This window comes from Tympanuchus pallidicinctus, unplaced genomic scaffold (genome assembly GCF_026119805.1).
Source record: "Tympanuchus pallidicinctus isolate F22 unplaced genomic scaffold, pur_lepc_1.0 scaffold7, whole genome shotgun sequence".
Lineage (NCBI taxonomy): Eukaryota > Metazoa > Chordata > Aves > Galliformes > Phasianidae > Tympanuchus > Tympanuchus pallidicinctus.
The window spans coordinates 25,138,311-25,154,835 of NW_026294791.1; the positions used below are offsets into that span (position 1 = coordinate 25,138,311).

Genomic DNA, 16,525 nt, shown 5'->3' on the forward strand with positions numbered 1-16,525 from the left:
CAAGGTGCCCTTCTCAGGAGGAAGGAAAATACTGAAGGAATTGGGAATTTAGAGGGAAAAAAAAATCTTCCGACACACTCATGTTGGACACAATGCAATATTTTTAACTAGCAGAAGTCAGGACCGGTCAGTTCTCCTCACAACATGGATGAAAAAAACCCTGCTTTATCTCAAAGGTGCACACAAACAATCCTGGAGAGTGCTGCTGTTCTCTAGAATCATGAGATACACATTGAGACTTACTAAAACTTAAGGTTTTCTCTTTTATTGTTACTTGAGGAGCACACAGCTGAATTCATCACTTCTGTCTAAAGCTTTCCCATAAAAGTTTTGATTGAATAATAACTTGTAGTTCAAGTAAGATGAGAATCTCTGAAAATTTCACATTGCATAAGAGAGCACATAAAAGTTACACATCTCTTTTCTGACCCAACATTTTTTCTGTGCTTATATGGAATGTTCTTATTTCTTACCTAAAGAAACCTTGATGGTGTTTCCTTGTGCATATAATCATATTTATAGCACATTAATGTTTACCTTTGGCAGTGAGAGTGATCTTCAAAATTTTCAGCCCTAAAGTAACACAACTTGAATTGCTTAAATTCAAATAGAACGAAGTCTGTGATACAGTCCCTGACTACAAGTCTCTTCAACTAAAAAACTTGTAACAGGCATGTCTTCATAGGATGGTAGAAGTCATCCAAGGCAGTTCTGAAGCTGATGGATAACCTGAAATCAAGTTACTGAAGCAAACTGAGCACTTTATGCACATCTTATCAAGCTATGGGAAGATGAAACTTCCAACTTTTTCTATAAGGTGCAGCTGTTAGTCTTCTTCCACATTCTCAAAAGCCATGAGAAAGGACTAAATTGGGCAATATAGCCGAGTATTTGCAGGTATTAGGATAAGGGGCAAGATACTAATTCTGAACCACAAAAGACGTAAGTAAGGTTTGTTACTGTGCTTTCCTATGTAACGGAGGCAAGTAACAATGGGTTCAAGAGGACATGGGAGAAAAGACAAGTGAAGATGTCAATGACAAGAACAAATGGAACAAAACTGGATGAAGTATCTCAAAGAAAGTGAAAATCAACAGGTTAAATGAATACCATACACAAGACATGCAAATATATAAAAGAAGAAAGATCATTTGGGGTTTAATGATACTTTTTAGAAGTATCTTTTTAGAAGATCTTTTTAGGCTGATCTGTGTAGGAGAATCTGCGCAATGAGTAGGCATTCAATTAGACAAAACTCTGTTTTAACTACTAGTGAGCAGAAGGTACTTCTCTGCTGCCTTACCAGATTCAGCACTCCTCTTTAGAGTTTTATTAACCTTGGCTCTCAAATTCTCACAAGTGATCCACAGATCACTAAAATAAAACATCATTTTCAGGACTGAGAGATTGTAAGCAGTAATATTTCAATAAAGAAATGCAGTTTGAGAAAGTTTTTCTTACCTTTCAAATGCTGGCCAAGAAGTCTCTTCACTGAGTTCAGAACCATCACTGCTACCTTGAAAAAATAAGAAAGAAAGATAACTTCATTTCATCATCTACAACTCAACTACTCCTGATCTGGCCTGTTTCTCCTCAGAATATTTAAGATTAAATGCATAACGTACTTCACCAAAACACTACAGCAAAAATGATTGTTTGCTTCAGGAACCTCACATGAAATTGAAGTAGAGATTAAAATGGACTGCACCTAGGTGCATATGAAGAAGATAAACATAAGGAATCCTACCTAATAAGAGAAAGGACATTTTGAAAATGTAAGGATGATCGTAAATGCTGATTTGTCTGATTAACAGCATATGCACTTTAAAAAGTGTTTAAAAACTGACAAGATAGTGTCACGTCTAGTGTTCTTAAAAATGAAAATAAATAAATTAATCAATACGCATACAAATCTGTTATTTGCTTTCCAACAACCTGAAGGAAGTATCTGACAAATATCTGTTTTCTTTCACGGCTTTAACAGGTACAATTTTAGCTGTTACAGTACTTATAACTACTTCTACTTATGCTGTTCAAGTAATTTCTGTCATTTTTACAGGCACTTTTGAGGATTTATTGCTCAAGGATCTGTTGTTTTGGCACTTTGACTTGAAAATTTGCTGGCTTTCCTACTTGAATATATTTAAAAAGTTATTTAGAATTGCTTTCAGACAAACTTAAAAAACAAAAAAGCAAAAAAAAACCAAAAACAAACAAGAACACAAACCAATCTGAATCAACACGCCTTTCTTATGGGTTCCCACAGTAGAAGAAAGGCTGAAAATAACAACAAGTTCCCTGTGATTTCATGCAGAAAAATCAGGAGGACAGTTGTGCCCTGAAGAGTTAAGCAGTCTGTGTATTTCTTGAGGAAATGCAGAGTAAAGATGGAAGCAATTCTCACACAGCAGGAGCAATGCAGTCTGAGCAATGAAAGTCTCAGCACTGGCTGTACCTCTTTCCATGCAAAATTTAAGAGAAACTACATGCTTTTACCTGCCAACCAATTCAACTTAGCCTGCTTGCCAAACATTAGCTCAACATCTTACTAACATGATCTAGCACAGTTCTCCACGGAATACTAGATTATTTGCCTCTCCTTGATTTTGCCCTGAAAGGAACATCCTAGCCTGCTTCACACTAACATTAAAGGTAACTTATATGGTAGAAGCAGCTAAGAGACAACAAAGTGATGGTGGAAATACTGGCTCCTATGCCAGGCACAGATTGCTGTAAGAAAGAGGAGTATAAGACTCAAGGGGTGACTAAACATTTTCTAGAGTGTCTTTAATATTTAAGCACTTACATGCTTCAGCATTTAACTACTTAAAAGTTACAGCAGCAGGCAGCTGCTGTACAGTTGATGTCTCTGATTGTTTCTTTGCCATATTTATGAACATTTCATGCTTCTTGATTATTTACCCTCTATATGGAATAGCAGATTGGTACAAATCCTTTAGATTTGTACATGCATTCTGCACTGTCTCTTGTTTTACAATAGCTGGGTTGTAAAGGGACTGATGGAACAGAAACAGCTTAAACAAGACTCCAGGAAAAATAGTCACCGTAGATGGCATCATCCAGCAGCTGTGAGGACAGCACATCTAGGAGCCACTGTTACTACAGAGGAGTAAGAGTTCTTACTTCAAGTAACTGCACAACAAATTCTGTATTACGAAGGTTTGGTTTTTTAATAAATATTTGAACAGATGTTAAAACTTTATCCAAAATGACATTTTGAAGCTAACTACATTGGCTTTGCTAAGAGAGTTATATATCAAACACTATGCTAAGTATTCTAACAAAAACATTTAAAAGCAAGTGCTGCTTTTAGAAATGCAAAACAAACTACTGCTGAAGAGCTGGAACGTCATCTTTCAGAAAGTGATAATCCCTGTGACACATTCAGAACAGTGAGAAAACTTGCATGTATTCTGGGGGCTCAATCAAAAGGTTTTGTTGATAAAGCAATGACACTTCTTAATGCAATGTTAATTTAGAAGAAAGCAGAGTAACCATCCCAGCTATGTAGATGCCTGTGTTGTTCTCAAAGGAACTGTAATAGAAACCTGGAAACAGCTGAATTTTAGCTCTCAACTCACTCTCTTTAACAGTTACACAGAACGTATCTAATGGGACTTCTTTCAGATTCTAAGAAACTCAACATTTTCTGCATAACAAAATACATTAAAAAAAAAGAAAACTTTCCTCAAAAGAAAAAGATGTATTATAACCCTCAATTCAAAACAAAACAGAGTGAAAGGAACTGTTTAACATACTAAAAATTAGATGCCTAGCCAAATTCTGTTTAAACATTAAAGTGCACTATTTAACCACCACCTCAACTGGAAATATTTCATTCATTCACTACTTTAAAAATATATCACCTTCTTAAATTTTTCTCAAGTATGTACTCAATATTTGTTTTTTTTTCCAACAACCTCAAGCAGGTCTTCAGGTTAAACTTAACAAGAAATTCTAGGCAGTTCAAATCATTTCTATTAAGTAATCTGCACGAGTTCTGGTTTGATTTAAGAAACCTCCTGACACATACTGTTATCTTTCTAGTTTGCTTTATTACTAATAACACAAATACTACAGAGCAGAAAGGCCTTTTCCTTCCCCAGGAACAGCAGCAATTGCTAAAATGGGCTTTCGCTCACTGTGCTGACAATCAGTGGAGAACTTTCAGGATTGCTTACCCAGAGCTCCAGAACTGCAGCTGAATACAGAAGTGAATTTGCTGGTTGCACTTCTAGATACACATACACATGCCTCTGCTACAGCCACCCAGAAAGCGAGGCTAGGCTTCTACTCCCGTGATAGGGAATGCCTAGACCATGGCATACCCATTCCCTCCCACCAATCACAGCATCCATTCGTTGCTGAAAGTCTGAGGATATGGAACATTTAACACAGGCTTCCTTTATCCATAAGTTAGTCCCCAAAGTTAAACAGGTGTTAATATAAACAAACCAACCCCAAAGAGCTTAAAAAGTATTCAGACTAAAAATTCTTTCCCCTTCTCAAATCTGCAACTGACACTCTTTTGGCTCCAGTTACACAGTGTTTCCAGAGCTCTAGTCACTATAGCCAGTGACTGACCTGACAGAGCTTGAAATTCTAATGCAAAAACATAAAATACTGGTCAGTAGGCCTGATCCTCAATTGTTGCAGCATGGTACAGTCTAGCAAATGCCATGGAGATGGACTTTGTGTCCTAAAACTTTCTGCCTTGTTAAGTCTATTACTACAACAAAGTTTCTCAAATATTTTAACTTGTTCAGTATCATGTACTGTATGACAAAATTTAAGGAGCTCAACACTAGTGGTGTTAAGACTGACTGATAACTCAATATACTGCCAGAAAATCAACACACAGACATAAAATATAACTAGTAACTACTTTCATCCAGCTAACAAAAAGAACAGAAGCCATAGGATACAGATGGGGCAAAAACAGGTTGTGCACAGCTGCACTGATCACAAAACACAAAAAGTGAATGCCCTCTCCCAAACACTATTAAGGATTGGGGAAGGCCAGGTGCTGAATGTCCCTTTTCTCTACTCAAATCCACGTATCCAGATGCACATTTTTAATTTGAAGAACTTCACAACTCTGCTTTTTTTTTATTATTTAAACCTTATCCCTAAGAAAATAGTAGTTCACAACAGCAGAGAAGGGGTAGCCAGAATTACAGCAAGAGATTGGCACCTACATTCTTGTGCAAAAAGAATATTATAAAAAATAAAGAAAATACTACTTCTGCCTGTAATCCTACCCAACTTTGACCTTCTCCATCTGACTGCTGATGACTCAGGAGTCCTAAACACCTGAACAGTACACGATGGGGTAAGACTCAAACACACACTGGCTGTGTAGAGTTCTTCCCTACTGTAAAGGCTGCCAAAAAACTGAAAATATGCATGCTGTATACCTACACCTATACTTCATTTATTCAAAGAGAAATATAATCTCTTGTAGGATTCAAGTGCTTCATGATGGAGAATTAATAGACTAATTCATTAAAAAGTTGATAGCTTTGTAAGCATTTTATGCCAGTTCAGATTTGCCAAATGTACTGTTCCCACAAAGCCATTTTCTTACATTAATTTGCATTGATTTCAAACACCTTTCTTAGACTATGGCATTAATTTCACTGATTGCATTAACATAAAGGCTCAAGTTATCCTTGACCAACTGGAACACACAACAAAATACAAATGCTTCATAGCTTTATTTTTCAGACCTTCACCCATAGCACTGCAGACTAGGAAAAGTAAGAAAAAAAAAGGTCTAGGAAGAAAAGACTAAAGTTAAAACTTAACTTGCATTTGAAACTCTTACAAATATGATCTAGAAATGTGTGTTCTTTGAGTTTTTAAGCTTCTAAAATTTAACTCTCAATTTCAGCTGTTTCTTTCTGTGGTCTTACTTTTATAACAACACTTAACTGGTGTACCCATGAGAATGCATGTTCAGAAACCTCTCAGGCAAATTTACCCTGCATCTGGTATGCTGGCTGGTGTAAAAGGAGAAAAACCACACAGAAGCAATATATGAAGAGGTGATTTTACACACTCCCTTCACATCTGCAGAATTATTTGAACAATCAAACAGATGCAGAATATAGCTTGGCTGAACTGTGCTGGAAATCCCAAACTTCTATAAACGTGAATGAAGGTAAACAGTGCTGCAGAGATACTTGAAGACACTTGACTATGAGAAGAACTAAAAAAAAAAAAAGTATAAGTAAATCAGGTAGTGCTAGAAAACTGTATTCTTAAAAAAAAAATCCAATAACCTTATGAATAAAATAAAGATTTACGCTATCTACGAATGCAACCATGATCTGGCTGCCCAGGGAGGTTGTGGAGTCTCCTTCTCTGGAGATGTTCAAGACCTGCCTGGATGCCTACCTGTGCAACCTGGTGTGGGGAACCTGCTTTGGCAGGGGGGTTGGACTCGATGATCTCTGGAGGTCCCTTCCAACCCCTACAATTCTGTGATTCTGTGATCCAAAGAAATCCAAAGAACTGAAGTATTTTAAGGACAAGAGTCATACAAGCTTTTTTTAGCTGCCCCCTTGAGAATGAGATGAATCACACCCTTGAAGATACCATCTCTCCACGTGATTATAAAAAGCTCCAGATGACTAGCTCAAATGCAGCTGTTGAAAACATGAATGTCTAAACCTCAGAGGAGACAAATCTCTGTTGTTAACATTTCCGAATTCATGTAAACATTTCCAACTTCATATTGGGTATGCCTGCTCTAGTGTTTCTTCTGCTTAGAATATCTGCAGCACTGCTGTTCTTGTTCAGATAAAATCGCAACAGAACCAGCTGCACATCTGGCCACGTTACTCTACAATGACGATACTGCTGCTGATCTCCTGATTACTGAGTGAAAGCTTCCATCATAGATAACTGGCCAAATACAAATGGAAGAGTCCTTAAGTATATGAAGAAGCTGTACACTGGAGAATCTTTGTTTAAAAATTGCTTTTCTGAACTGCGAAAGGACAACAGTTGTTAATCAGCAGAAAAGGCAACCAGCACGAGGTCTCACAAAAAAGAAATTTGCATGCTCCAATGATTTCGATCAGGCATGTTCAACCTGCAGGCCACACGTGGCCCCACATGATCACGAACTTAAAACATTATTATGTGATTTTTAGTGATATTTTTCATGAGATGATTGTGTGTAGCACAGACCGCATAGGAACACTGTGCAGGGGAGGGCACAGGGCAGTGCCAGTTCTTCCCCTTGTCTGCCACTCAGTCAAAACAAAACCCACACATACTGCATTACATACTACATTACTGTGCCACTTGGCAAGTAAAATGGAGAGATTGCTGATAACATTTCAACCTACACACACGTGTGCTTGCCTGTGAAGACGTGTGTTTTTTTTGTTATTAAGTGGACATGGATGATTTTTTAAATTATCAGGACAAAATGCTAAAAAGATCTTATGATTTGCAAAATGAAAAGTTCAAACAGCTCTGAGCCTCAAAACAAAAGAGTGATTTAATGTATAGTGAAGTGGCAGTCATCACTAAGGCCACATTCAAGCTGCTGGCGTATCAGAAACAACAGCCACATTTTGAAGAGGAATGATTTGTCCAAAAACTTCAGTCCTGTATGGGCTTTTATCTAAGAAAAGGCAGTCCTGTTCCCAGAGCAACAGGCTTAAATCCACATTTATGTGCAGAGAGAAGAATAACACTCTTTTCAGTGCATACCTTCAGAAGTTTTCTTGTCCATCTTTTGAAGTTGTGTAGAACCTGTTAAACCACCTCTGCTGCAGTGACTGTACAACTTCCAAGTACTGAGTAAACAGAACACTTCAAACCTGATGGAGGAACTTAAGCAGCTTCAATCGACTTCTTTAAATACTGTTGAGGCAGCAGTACAGAATGCCAGACAACTAAGAGTTCCAAGAATTCTCCGTTAATAAATACTGCAAGCCTCTATATAATTTACTCTACCTACGCATTTCTGTTTTCTTTTATGTATTTATCTATCTGTCTTTTGCATCATAGAAATTTTTATAATCAAGAGGTAGCAAAAGCACTGATGATGCTGGACTCCGTCAAAGGCTGATAAAAACCTGAAGTATCTGAACAAAGGGAGATTGGAGGTGGAAGAGAATGGAAGAGGTGAAGCTCTAACCACAAATGGTGATCTTCTGCAGAACACTTAAGGCTGATGTTTTACAAGAGATTTTAAAAGTCTTCTAAAGGGGGCAATTTATTCCAGCTTGTAAGTGACTTATCAAGTTGACAGCTGACGGTTGATCTAAGCAATACAAAAAGTTGTAAGATCCACAGATTAGACCAAATAGGAAATCCCTGTGTTCCCCAAAACATCTAGATGGTGACAGGTTCCAAATTATGCCATTTGAAAAACTGCCTGTCAACTCTGGCAAACCTTTCCTGCTCAACTCTAATGAAAGCAAAAGAATAATCTAGCCTGAGAAAAGGATCATCTGTAGAAGTTTATTGTATTATTTAGACTGAAAACATCAAAAGTAAACAGCTAAAGCACCACATGAAGGTTCAAATCAACTACACTAAGAAAATGACAATGCTAAATCTCAAAGTTGTATTTCCTCCCTAAACCCTGCATAATGCTGAGAAGTTTCTAGGATGACAGTAAACTGCATGAGGAGCTCTGATCTCCTGTATGGTGCAATCCCAGAGAAATGTGAGCTGTGTGCTGCTTAAAAGCACCACCATTCCTGCTGGATGATTATGGCAACTTTTGCCAGAGCAGGCAATCTACAGACAACTGTCAAACAGTACACATTTAATAGCAGAAGCTGTCTACTCTGATTTAAGCTAGTCCCACGGATTCTCTTATTAACATAATTTTAAAAATCACTGCCCCCAGGTATTTGATTTTTCACAAGAAAAATCTGGTGTTTGCTCAAATTATGGCTTTCTTCTCAGTAAAACACAAGAGCAATTCCTGAAAACTATAATTTGAAAATAGATGACCTTGTTTCTCTTGCTGGGGGAGAAAAAGCAGAGGTGCTTTCTACAGTTACATCATCCAAGTAAAGATATATCACTACAAAAATCCTATGTTTCCATAACCATGTAAAAAAACTGAAGCACCCTACCAAACAAATTATTTCAAGAAAAGGTACTGTGGCAGAAGTTTAATTTCTCAACTCTGGCTGCAGTCAGGTAGATCTGAGAAGCACTTGCCTTCTTCTCCCCTCCCTTTACGTTCCTGAGGGCAACAGGAAAAAAGAGCAACTTATGGCCCACCAGAAACTCAGGAAGCAAAAAGGATACCTTAAATATCTGAAGATAAATAATTTATCAAAATGAAGTCTATTCTGACATTTTGAAGTATCTGCAGGTTAAACTGCTATCTGCTCCTGCCAAGATCTAAAGGCAGTTATCAATTACGCTTCTAAAGACTGTCGGCAACTTACAGTTCTCACTGTCAGTTTTATAAGGCATTTCAAATACATACCCTGAGACCATTTTAATTTAGAGCAACTTGGGGGGGGAAGCTGGAAGAAAGAAAAAACTATGAAAAGGTGTTCTGTACTTCACTCCACTCCATGAGGTAGGAGAGAGGTAATGAGGGGAGTATCATTTAAGAGGCTATAAAAATAATGGCCCACTTTTTAATAATTTGTTACCCTGTGGTTTATACTATACAATTTATACTACCTTTCCACACCTACATTTCTCAAGTCTGCTCTAAAGTAGAATTGGCATTTTAGAATAGAACCACTGCACATAATGTCCATGCTAAAATCCTTACTGGAAGACCATTTACTGCACAAGCATGCTTACAGTTCCCACCTATTGAAATTCCACTAGAAAGGGTGGAGCTTTCTGCCTGCCCTCTCGATGGGACGTGAGGCTCCATGACGCTGTCGTCCAGCAGGTGCCTTGGTCCTGCGTTAGGGAATGTTGCGCTTTTGAATTCAGCTGTATTCATCTTGTGTATGAAACTAGGAAAAAATAACAAGAAAACTTACATCATCTCTGATATATTTCAAAAGATGCTGCTTTAACATGCTGAAGGATAACACGCAATGTGTTCCAAAAGCCTAACAAAAAACATGGTGCAAGTGATAAATTGTTGCAAACAGGCATTTAGACGGGTGGCATAGGGAGCTGCACCACTACATAAGTGACAGGGCACAAACACTATTACCTGAAGGAACTGCCAATGTCAAAACTACACAGTGCTCTTTGAGCCAAGAGAAAATTAGAAGGCCTTAAATTATTTTTAAGACAATAATGCCTTATGATATTATGTAACACTAACATGATTAAACTTTAGAATTTCATTCTAGCCTCATATGAGCATCTAGCAACTAAACTTACAGAATGAGAAGGTTAAAGATGAATTACAGACAATTTACCTTCTTGCATTTTGAAAAAATGAGAAGGGAAGCAATGAGGTAATTATCAAAATATCAGATGCACAACTAGATAGATACAAGAAACTCATACCACCAATATGCAAAGTCATGAAAACCTACAAAGGAGCTCTCTCACTACAAGAATAGAAATGAGAATTACTTTTTAAAATTAGAACTGAAATAAGATAAACTCAATGGCAGTTCTGTCAGTTAAAAAAAACCTATTTTTACTAATTCACTAGCTATTATTCTAGCAGACACACAGGCTTCCTAGTTTAACTAATTATCAGCTGTGACACTAGCACTACCGTTTTGAATTTGAGCTCTAGGCACGAACTGATCTGCAAGTGAAATACTGCGTACAAACCACAGCATTTTAAAACAAAGCCTTTATATTGAAAGATAATACATCAGAAGGCTCGGGATTTTCAGGTTAAATAAAATGCTGACTTGTATCCCAGGCTGTGACACTTCCTATGCCCATGCGGAATCAAGTTCCGAGGTGAAGGGGGTGTTGGCGGCAGCAAGGCTCCTTCAGCTGCAACATTTTTCCGTCCACTTTGTGGCGATGCTCCAACTTCAGAAGCTGGGAACAAAGACAACATTACTTCCAAGTAATATCAGAATTATTATCAGGGATATTTCTAAGAAAAGTGTGGACAAGCTGCGAAGACCTTTCTAAACTCAACTAGCAAGAGGTGCCCCGTAACAAAATTTAATGACGTACTCCTACTGATATTTAACTGACACAGCTTCTTAAAAAAACCTCTCTCTTTACAGATCAATTCAGAATTTTCATTACCAACGTACAGTGTTTAGACATCATGCTTCTTTATTAGCCTAAAGTAAATTGGCTACACAATCACAACTCAAAAATAATGAATTTGGCAGCACGAAGTCTTTTCACAGGTACTGAGCACTTACCTACTAAATCTTCTCTGGAAGCAGCAGAGTGGGGGGTGCTGGTACCTGGTTCGATCTTTAATGAAAGTCTGCACCAAAGGAGAACTAAAAATTAGCAGGAAATAGAGGTGTGCAAAAGGAAGAGTTCTGATACATATGTAAGTTTACAATTGAACGTTTCTTGGCTTTGTCATTGCAAGAAACAATATGATGTCAGCATACATCTTGCAGCTGTGTTTAGCATACGTTATATCCAAACTTTTTTTTTCTTTCATGTGGAAAAATGACTGCAGCAGGGCTCTAGGCTTAGAACACAACATGTCAAGGCATAATATAGTAAATGAACCCATCGCTTTGACTCATACAGACCAGAACAAGCAGTACCATGTTGAAGGAGGATTTAAACCAATAGCAAAACTTACACTACAGCAAAGCGCTGCAACTTTTACTGATGATCTTTAAGGTCTTTTCCAACCTGAGTAATTCTCCTTGCCTGGGAACAAATATTTATATTCACTGTACCCTCAAGATTTTGTTTTTGCTACGAAGTGGGCCAACTTGTCTTTGCTACAGAGGCCAAAATCCTTCTCTGGCTTTTCATAAAATATATTATCAACTTGCTTGCATCGATAATTCAAGCTTTTTCTACAGCAGGCATTTTTAAATGCTATTTTCAATAGCACTGTAAAGGAGGCAGACTCTATAAATATCTAACATCTCGTTTGCACAACTTGCAGAACTATAATCTTTGAAATTAGTAAGCATGGAAAAGCATCTATTTATTTTTAGGGAGAGTTATGTTTGAAGTTTAACAGTTCCTTTCCCTCCCATCACCAGACTGCTCAGCAATGATTGATTACAAGTTCAACTTTCTTAAATAAAATCCTTCAGTAAGAAAAAACATGGACTTGAGCCACAACGACTGTTCTTCGGTTTCAGCCTCTTTGCAGACACTTTAGGAGATAAGAAGTAAAACAGCTACTTAGAGTAACAATGGCTCTTCAAAATACACTCCTCTCATACAGAAAACATTTAGACTGGAGACATACATGGCCCACAGGTGTAAAATGTTTACTCAGACCTTCAAGGTCTAAGGTCTAAAGTCATGTTTCTGTACTACTTTCAATTGTCTCAGTCTCCCTGCTATCAAAATTTGGGTTGTACAGGGTAAACAGGCTGTAGCTCCTTCAGTAATAAAATTCCCATCAGTACATATTCCTGCCTAAAGAAGAAGGAAGGTAGAATCTGAATTCATGAAAAGAATCTGCCTGTAAGAACCAGACACTGCAGTTCAACTTGAGGGTTTGTTTTAAATTGCAGTGCTTGACCACAAAGCTTTATTCAGTGATAAGTAAGAAACACTTTCTAAATCAGGCTATAGAATATTTTGGTGAAAAAAAATAAGGCTGGATACTTGCACAAAAATGCACATAGCGTGCTCCAAAGAACAACTCACAAATCTTAAAGGATTATACACATGAAAGGAAGTTAGGTGGTTAAACTCCTGCCAACCATCCTTTGACACAAACGTAAGGGTCCCTACTTACTGCCTTTCAATAAATCCACATTAGATCTATAAACAGTTTACCATTTAACAAATTGTTATTTTAGAAAAGATAATCTGTCCCTTTAGCAAGCATGCCCACTCCCACCATTAGAATGCAGCTACACAAGCAACTGATTCAGCACAACTAAGGTGACAAACTTCCTGGGCAGGCAGGATGGGAATGGGTGGGGAACCTCCTCAAGCAGATCAGCCAGTAGCAAACAGAAACCTTCTTCATATGTAACAGATCTGCTGCAGGTCGCTTCCTATCCTCGGGGCTTGTTCCTGTTTCTTGCCAGAGATTTCCAACCCCTAGTTTTTGCTAGATGCCAAATCACTTAATACAGTAATAATCTTTTCATTAAGAAATTGGATGCCTCTGTCTAAGGTGGCACATTTTTTGGGAGGGGCAGTCAGATGCACAATGTCTCGATTCTCAAAAATCAAGTGTTTACATTTCGCACTGTGTAACCTAACCCAAGGATAAAAATAAAAAATGGGGATTTATAAAAGTGAAAGCCTTCAGTAAGAACTTGGGACCGGGATGCATAGATTAGTGCGTCATTTTTCATCAGAACAAAGTATATCTGCATTCTGCTCAGCCAGTAAGATGAACCCCATGACAGAGCATTAGGTGTGAGCCACTGGGATGGGCTCTTCATTAACAAACACTTAGAGGACTGTAGATTAATTACAGTCAGACAGAAAAGGAAGAAACCATGCCATTGAGCATGCTGTTATCCTATCTTACCAGAGGACCTTGCTGTAACCTCACAACTTGCAACAGATGCTCTGGAAGCAATTGCCTGCTGTAAGCAGAATATTAGAAGTGACAGGCTTTATGTTCTGAAGTTCTTTAGTCATGAATTACAGTTAGTTGCAGCATTTCATACTTACTTATAATTGTCATCTTCTACAAACTTTTGTAGTTCTTCTATGTACTGAACCGAGTTTAGATATTTCTGGACGTGAGGCAACAGAGGAATATCTGGAGAACAGATGACATTCATTATCACCGTACCGTTCAGTAAGCAAAGTTCTTTTCCAGAAAATATTTAAACAGAATCAGATCACTTACCTTTTAATGTGAGACAGAGGTACAAACTACAGTTTCTATTGCTGCTGAATTTTGTAGTCCTCCAAATTCTCATGCACTGAGTTTACATTCTCCACTTACATAAACCAAGTATGTTTCCCTGTAGAGCACTTTGAGCTGCTCTGCTTATCAGATTATGTGGAAGTGAGATGTGGGAGAGAACCCCTGGCCAAACTGAAGTTTCAAACCTGTAGGACTCTATCTGAGGGCTCCTTCACAGACCACATTCTCATTATATTGAGCTTTCAGTGGAGCCACAATCCTCTGCTAATATCACATTCCACCATCCCAAATGCAGCTTTACAACTTCACTAGAAATTGAAGAGAGGGACTGTGAGGGAGACCACCTTTGAAGAAACAATACTTCATCTGATGCACGAACAGCACTGTAAATGTCCAAAAGGCAAGCTGTACACATTTTTATTATCTCCAGTAAAAGAAATACTCCAAAAGCAATCTTAATATTTTTAGAAATCATCATAAAGTTATGGAACACAGAGATGTAAGTTATACTGCATGTACCAGCAAAACTACTGTTAAATGCAATGTATTCCACATTTTTCTCTAGAATGTACGTACTGCAAATGTGTGTGCGACTTAAGGAAAAGGGAACTTTACTCTTTTATCCCATGCTGATGCTCTATCATAACTAACAACATCAAAATAAATTTTACACTTTTGAGCTGAGAGGGCAAGGCAGAAAGATGATGGCATATGAAAGGGTTACGCCTTGCTTGCTTAGTATTACAGAAGAGAAATATCAAAGCTGTTGAGGTTGCTCTTTAACACCACAGTATTCACACTCTAGCTTACCATATTCACAGGACTGTTGTAAGTCTGAGATAATTCGTAGGATGTTGTTCATTAAGTTTGTTCTTTGCTCACTTTCCAGAATGCTCCCCGTCGATGGGTATGCAGAATCAATGTACGTCAAGTCTGACAGATAAATACCTGAGCAAGATTAGAATGGAAGATTTCCTTAGTGTCTCACATTTACCAGAAAAAATTGCAAAGAATATTTCAAAGAATTTCTTGCTTTCATCGACAAATTATCTCAGTAGGTTATTTTGGATATGCCCGAGACCTTTGGCAAGATCTACAAGAGCCTTCAGACCTCAAAGTAAAACAGTAAGAATGCCTGGACTTCCAAGAAGACACATCACCATACCTCCTCTGCCTGGGATTGAGTCTAAGTTCCGCTCCATGACTTAGTCCTTAGTTTTTGTACCCCTAGCTCAGCTGTATTTGTAGATGCCATGGGTACAGGCACATGGTTTTCTGGCACAGAAAGTCTCAGCGGGACAGAAAGGATCTTTTTTTCCTCCTGCACTGTGCCAGGCATGCACTAGCTGCCTTGAACACTGACAGCATCCTTCTAAATTTTGAAGTAATTACAAGAGCTATCTGAGATTACACACAGCTACTCATGCACCTATTCTTCTGCCACGCTACCAGCAAGAAATTCCCCTTGACAATTATGAAGTAATCACATAATGCTAAAATACCTGATTAAGTTGATTAAGGTTTTTAAGAGAGTCTACTACTTAATTCCTCCAAAATTCCTCCACAAAAAAAGCAACAGAAGAAAAAAACATCTCATCTACAACTCCTCAACCGGAATGAAAACTCACACTCAACTTGTAATATGGGAAAAGTTAACTAGGTAAGAAGTGCATGCATTAAAACACAGTATGAATTGTGCAGTTTATATTCACCATAACTGCTAAGACCCAACCTTATTCTTAGGTCTTCAAGTCTTATGTCTTTTTTCTTCCTCACCAGCATCGTAATTTCACCATTCTTTCATCCTTTGATTATGCACAAGGGGTGAGTCCTCTTCTGTGTGAGTTCCTGTTAGTGATACACTGCTCATTTTGCTTATTTTCATTCTCCATCTCTAGAATTTCACCTACAGCCTAACCTTTCTCAGCCCAATTAAATGAAACACCCTGACCAACTAATCCTGCCATTAAAAAGCAACTGCGCTTCTACATCTTTCACAATATGACTATAAAAATATCTAAACTTGAAAACATTATTGGAGAAACTTGTTTCAATCACAGGGAATTTTTAAAAGTATATTTTGCTTCATGCTCAGACTTGTATAACCAGAATCATAACAAAAAGCGTGGCTTTACAGGTGGAAGGCTGTTAATACAATCTCACTAGAACAGCAGTCGTGTTTGTATAGCACCCAACCAGTACAGCCCTCAAATGCGAGCTGGGAAACTCTGGGCATCACTCCAAAATCAACACATACATGCGCGTGTGCGCACACACACAGAAACAAATTAAAATACCTGTGGTTGAAAGGTGACATATAAAAAAGTGAATTAAAAGGTATTACACATGACCTGATCTAATACTAAAATTCTCTGTTTTCCATTCTGCTAAAATCAGCTTATTTAAAAAAAATCTGAAAGATCATATATTCACATTTACATTGCGATGTTATCCTGACTGCATGAACCTATCCCTGAGCTCAGCTTTGTTAAGCAATGTCCAAGCAGGCCTTAAAAAGCCCAAAGCTACTCAATGTTTTGTAGAAAAAATAAAAATCAATCATGCCTACTAACTATA

At 37.8% G+C, this 16,525-nt stretch overlaps 1 protein-coding gene across 12 annotated transcripts in view; it reads right to left on the reverse strand.

The window, feature by feature from the left end:
• Positions 1-16,525, reverse strand: part of RALGPS2 (Ral GEF with PH domain and SH3 binding motif 2) — a 109,637-nt gene that overhangs the window by 16,527 nt on the left and 76,585 nt on the right. For all 12 annotated transcript variants that reach the window (XM_052665851.1, XM_052665850.1, XM_052665855.1 and 9 more), the window contains 6 exons: positions 14,759-14,896; positions 13,747-13,837; positions 11,325-11,392; positions 10,851-10,986; positions 9,832-9,983; positions 1,462-1,516 (listed from right to left, as the gene is read on the reverse strand). In XM_052665851.1, coding sequence (XP_052521811.1) covers positions 1,462-1,516; positions 9,832-9,983; positions 10,851-10,986; positions 11,325-11,392; positions 13,747-13,837; positions 14,759-14,896 — 640 coding nt within the window. The remainder of the gene's footprint in view (positions 1-1,461; positions 1,517-9,831; positions 9,984-10,850; positions 10,987-11,324; positions 11,393-13,746; positions 13,838-14,758; positions 14,897-16,525) is intronic.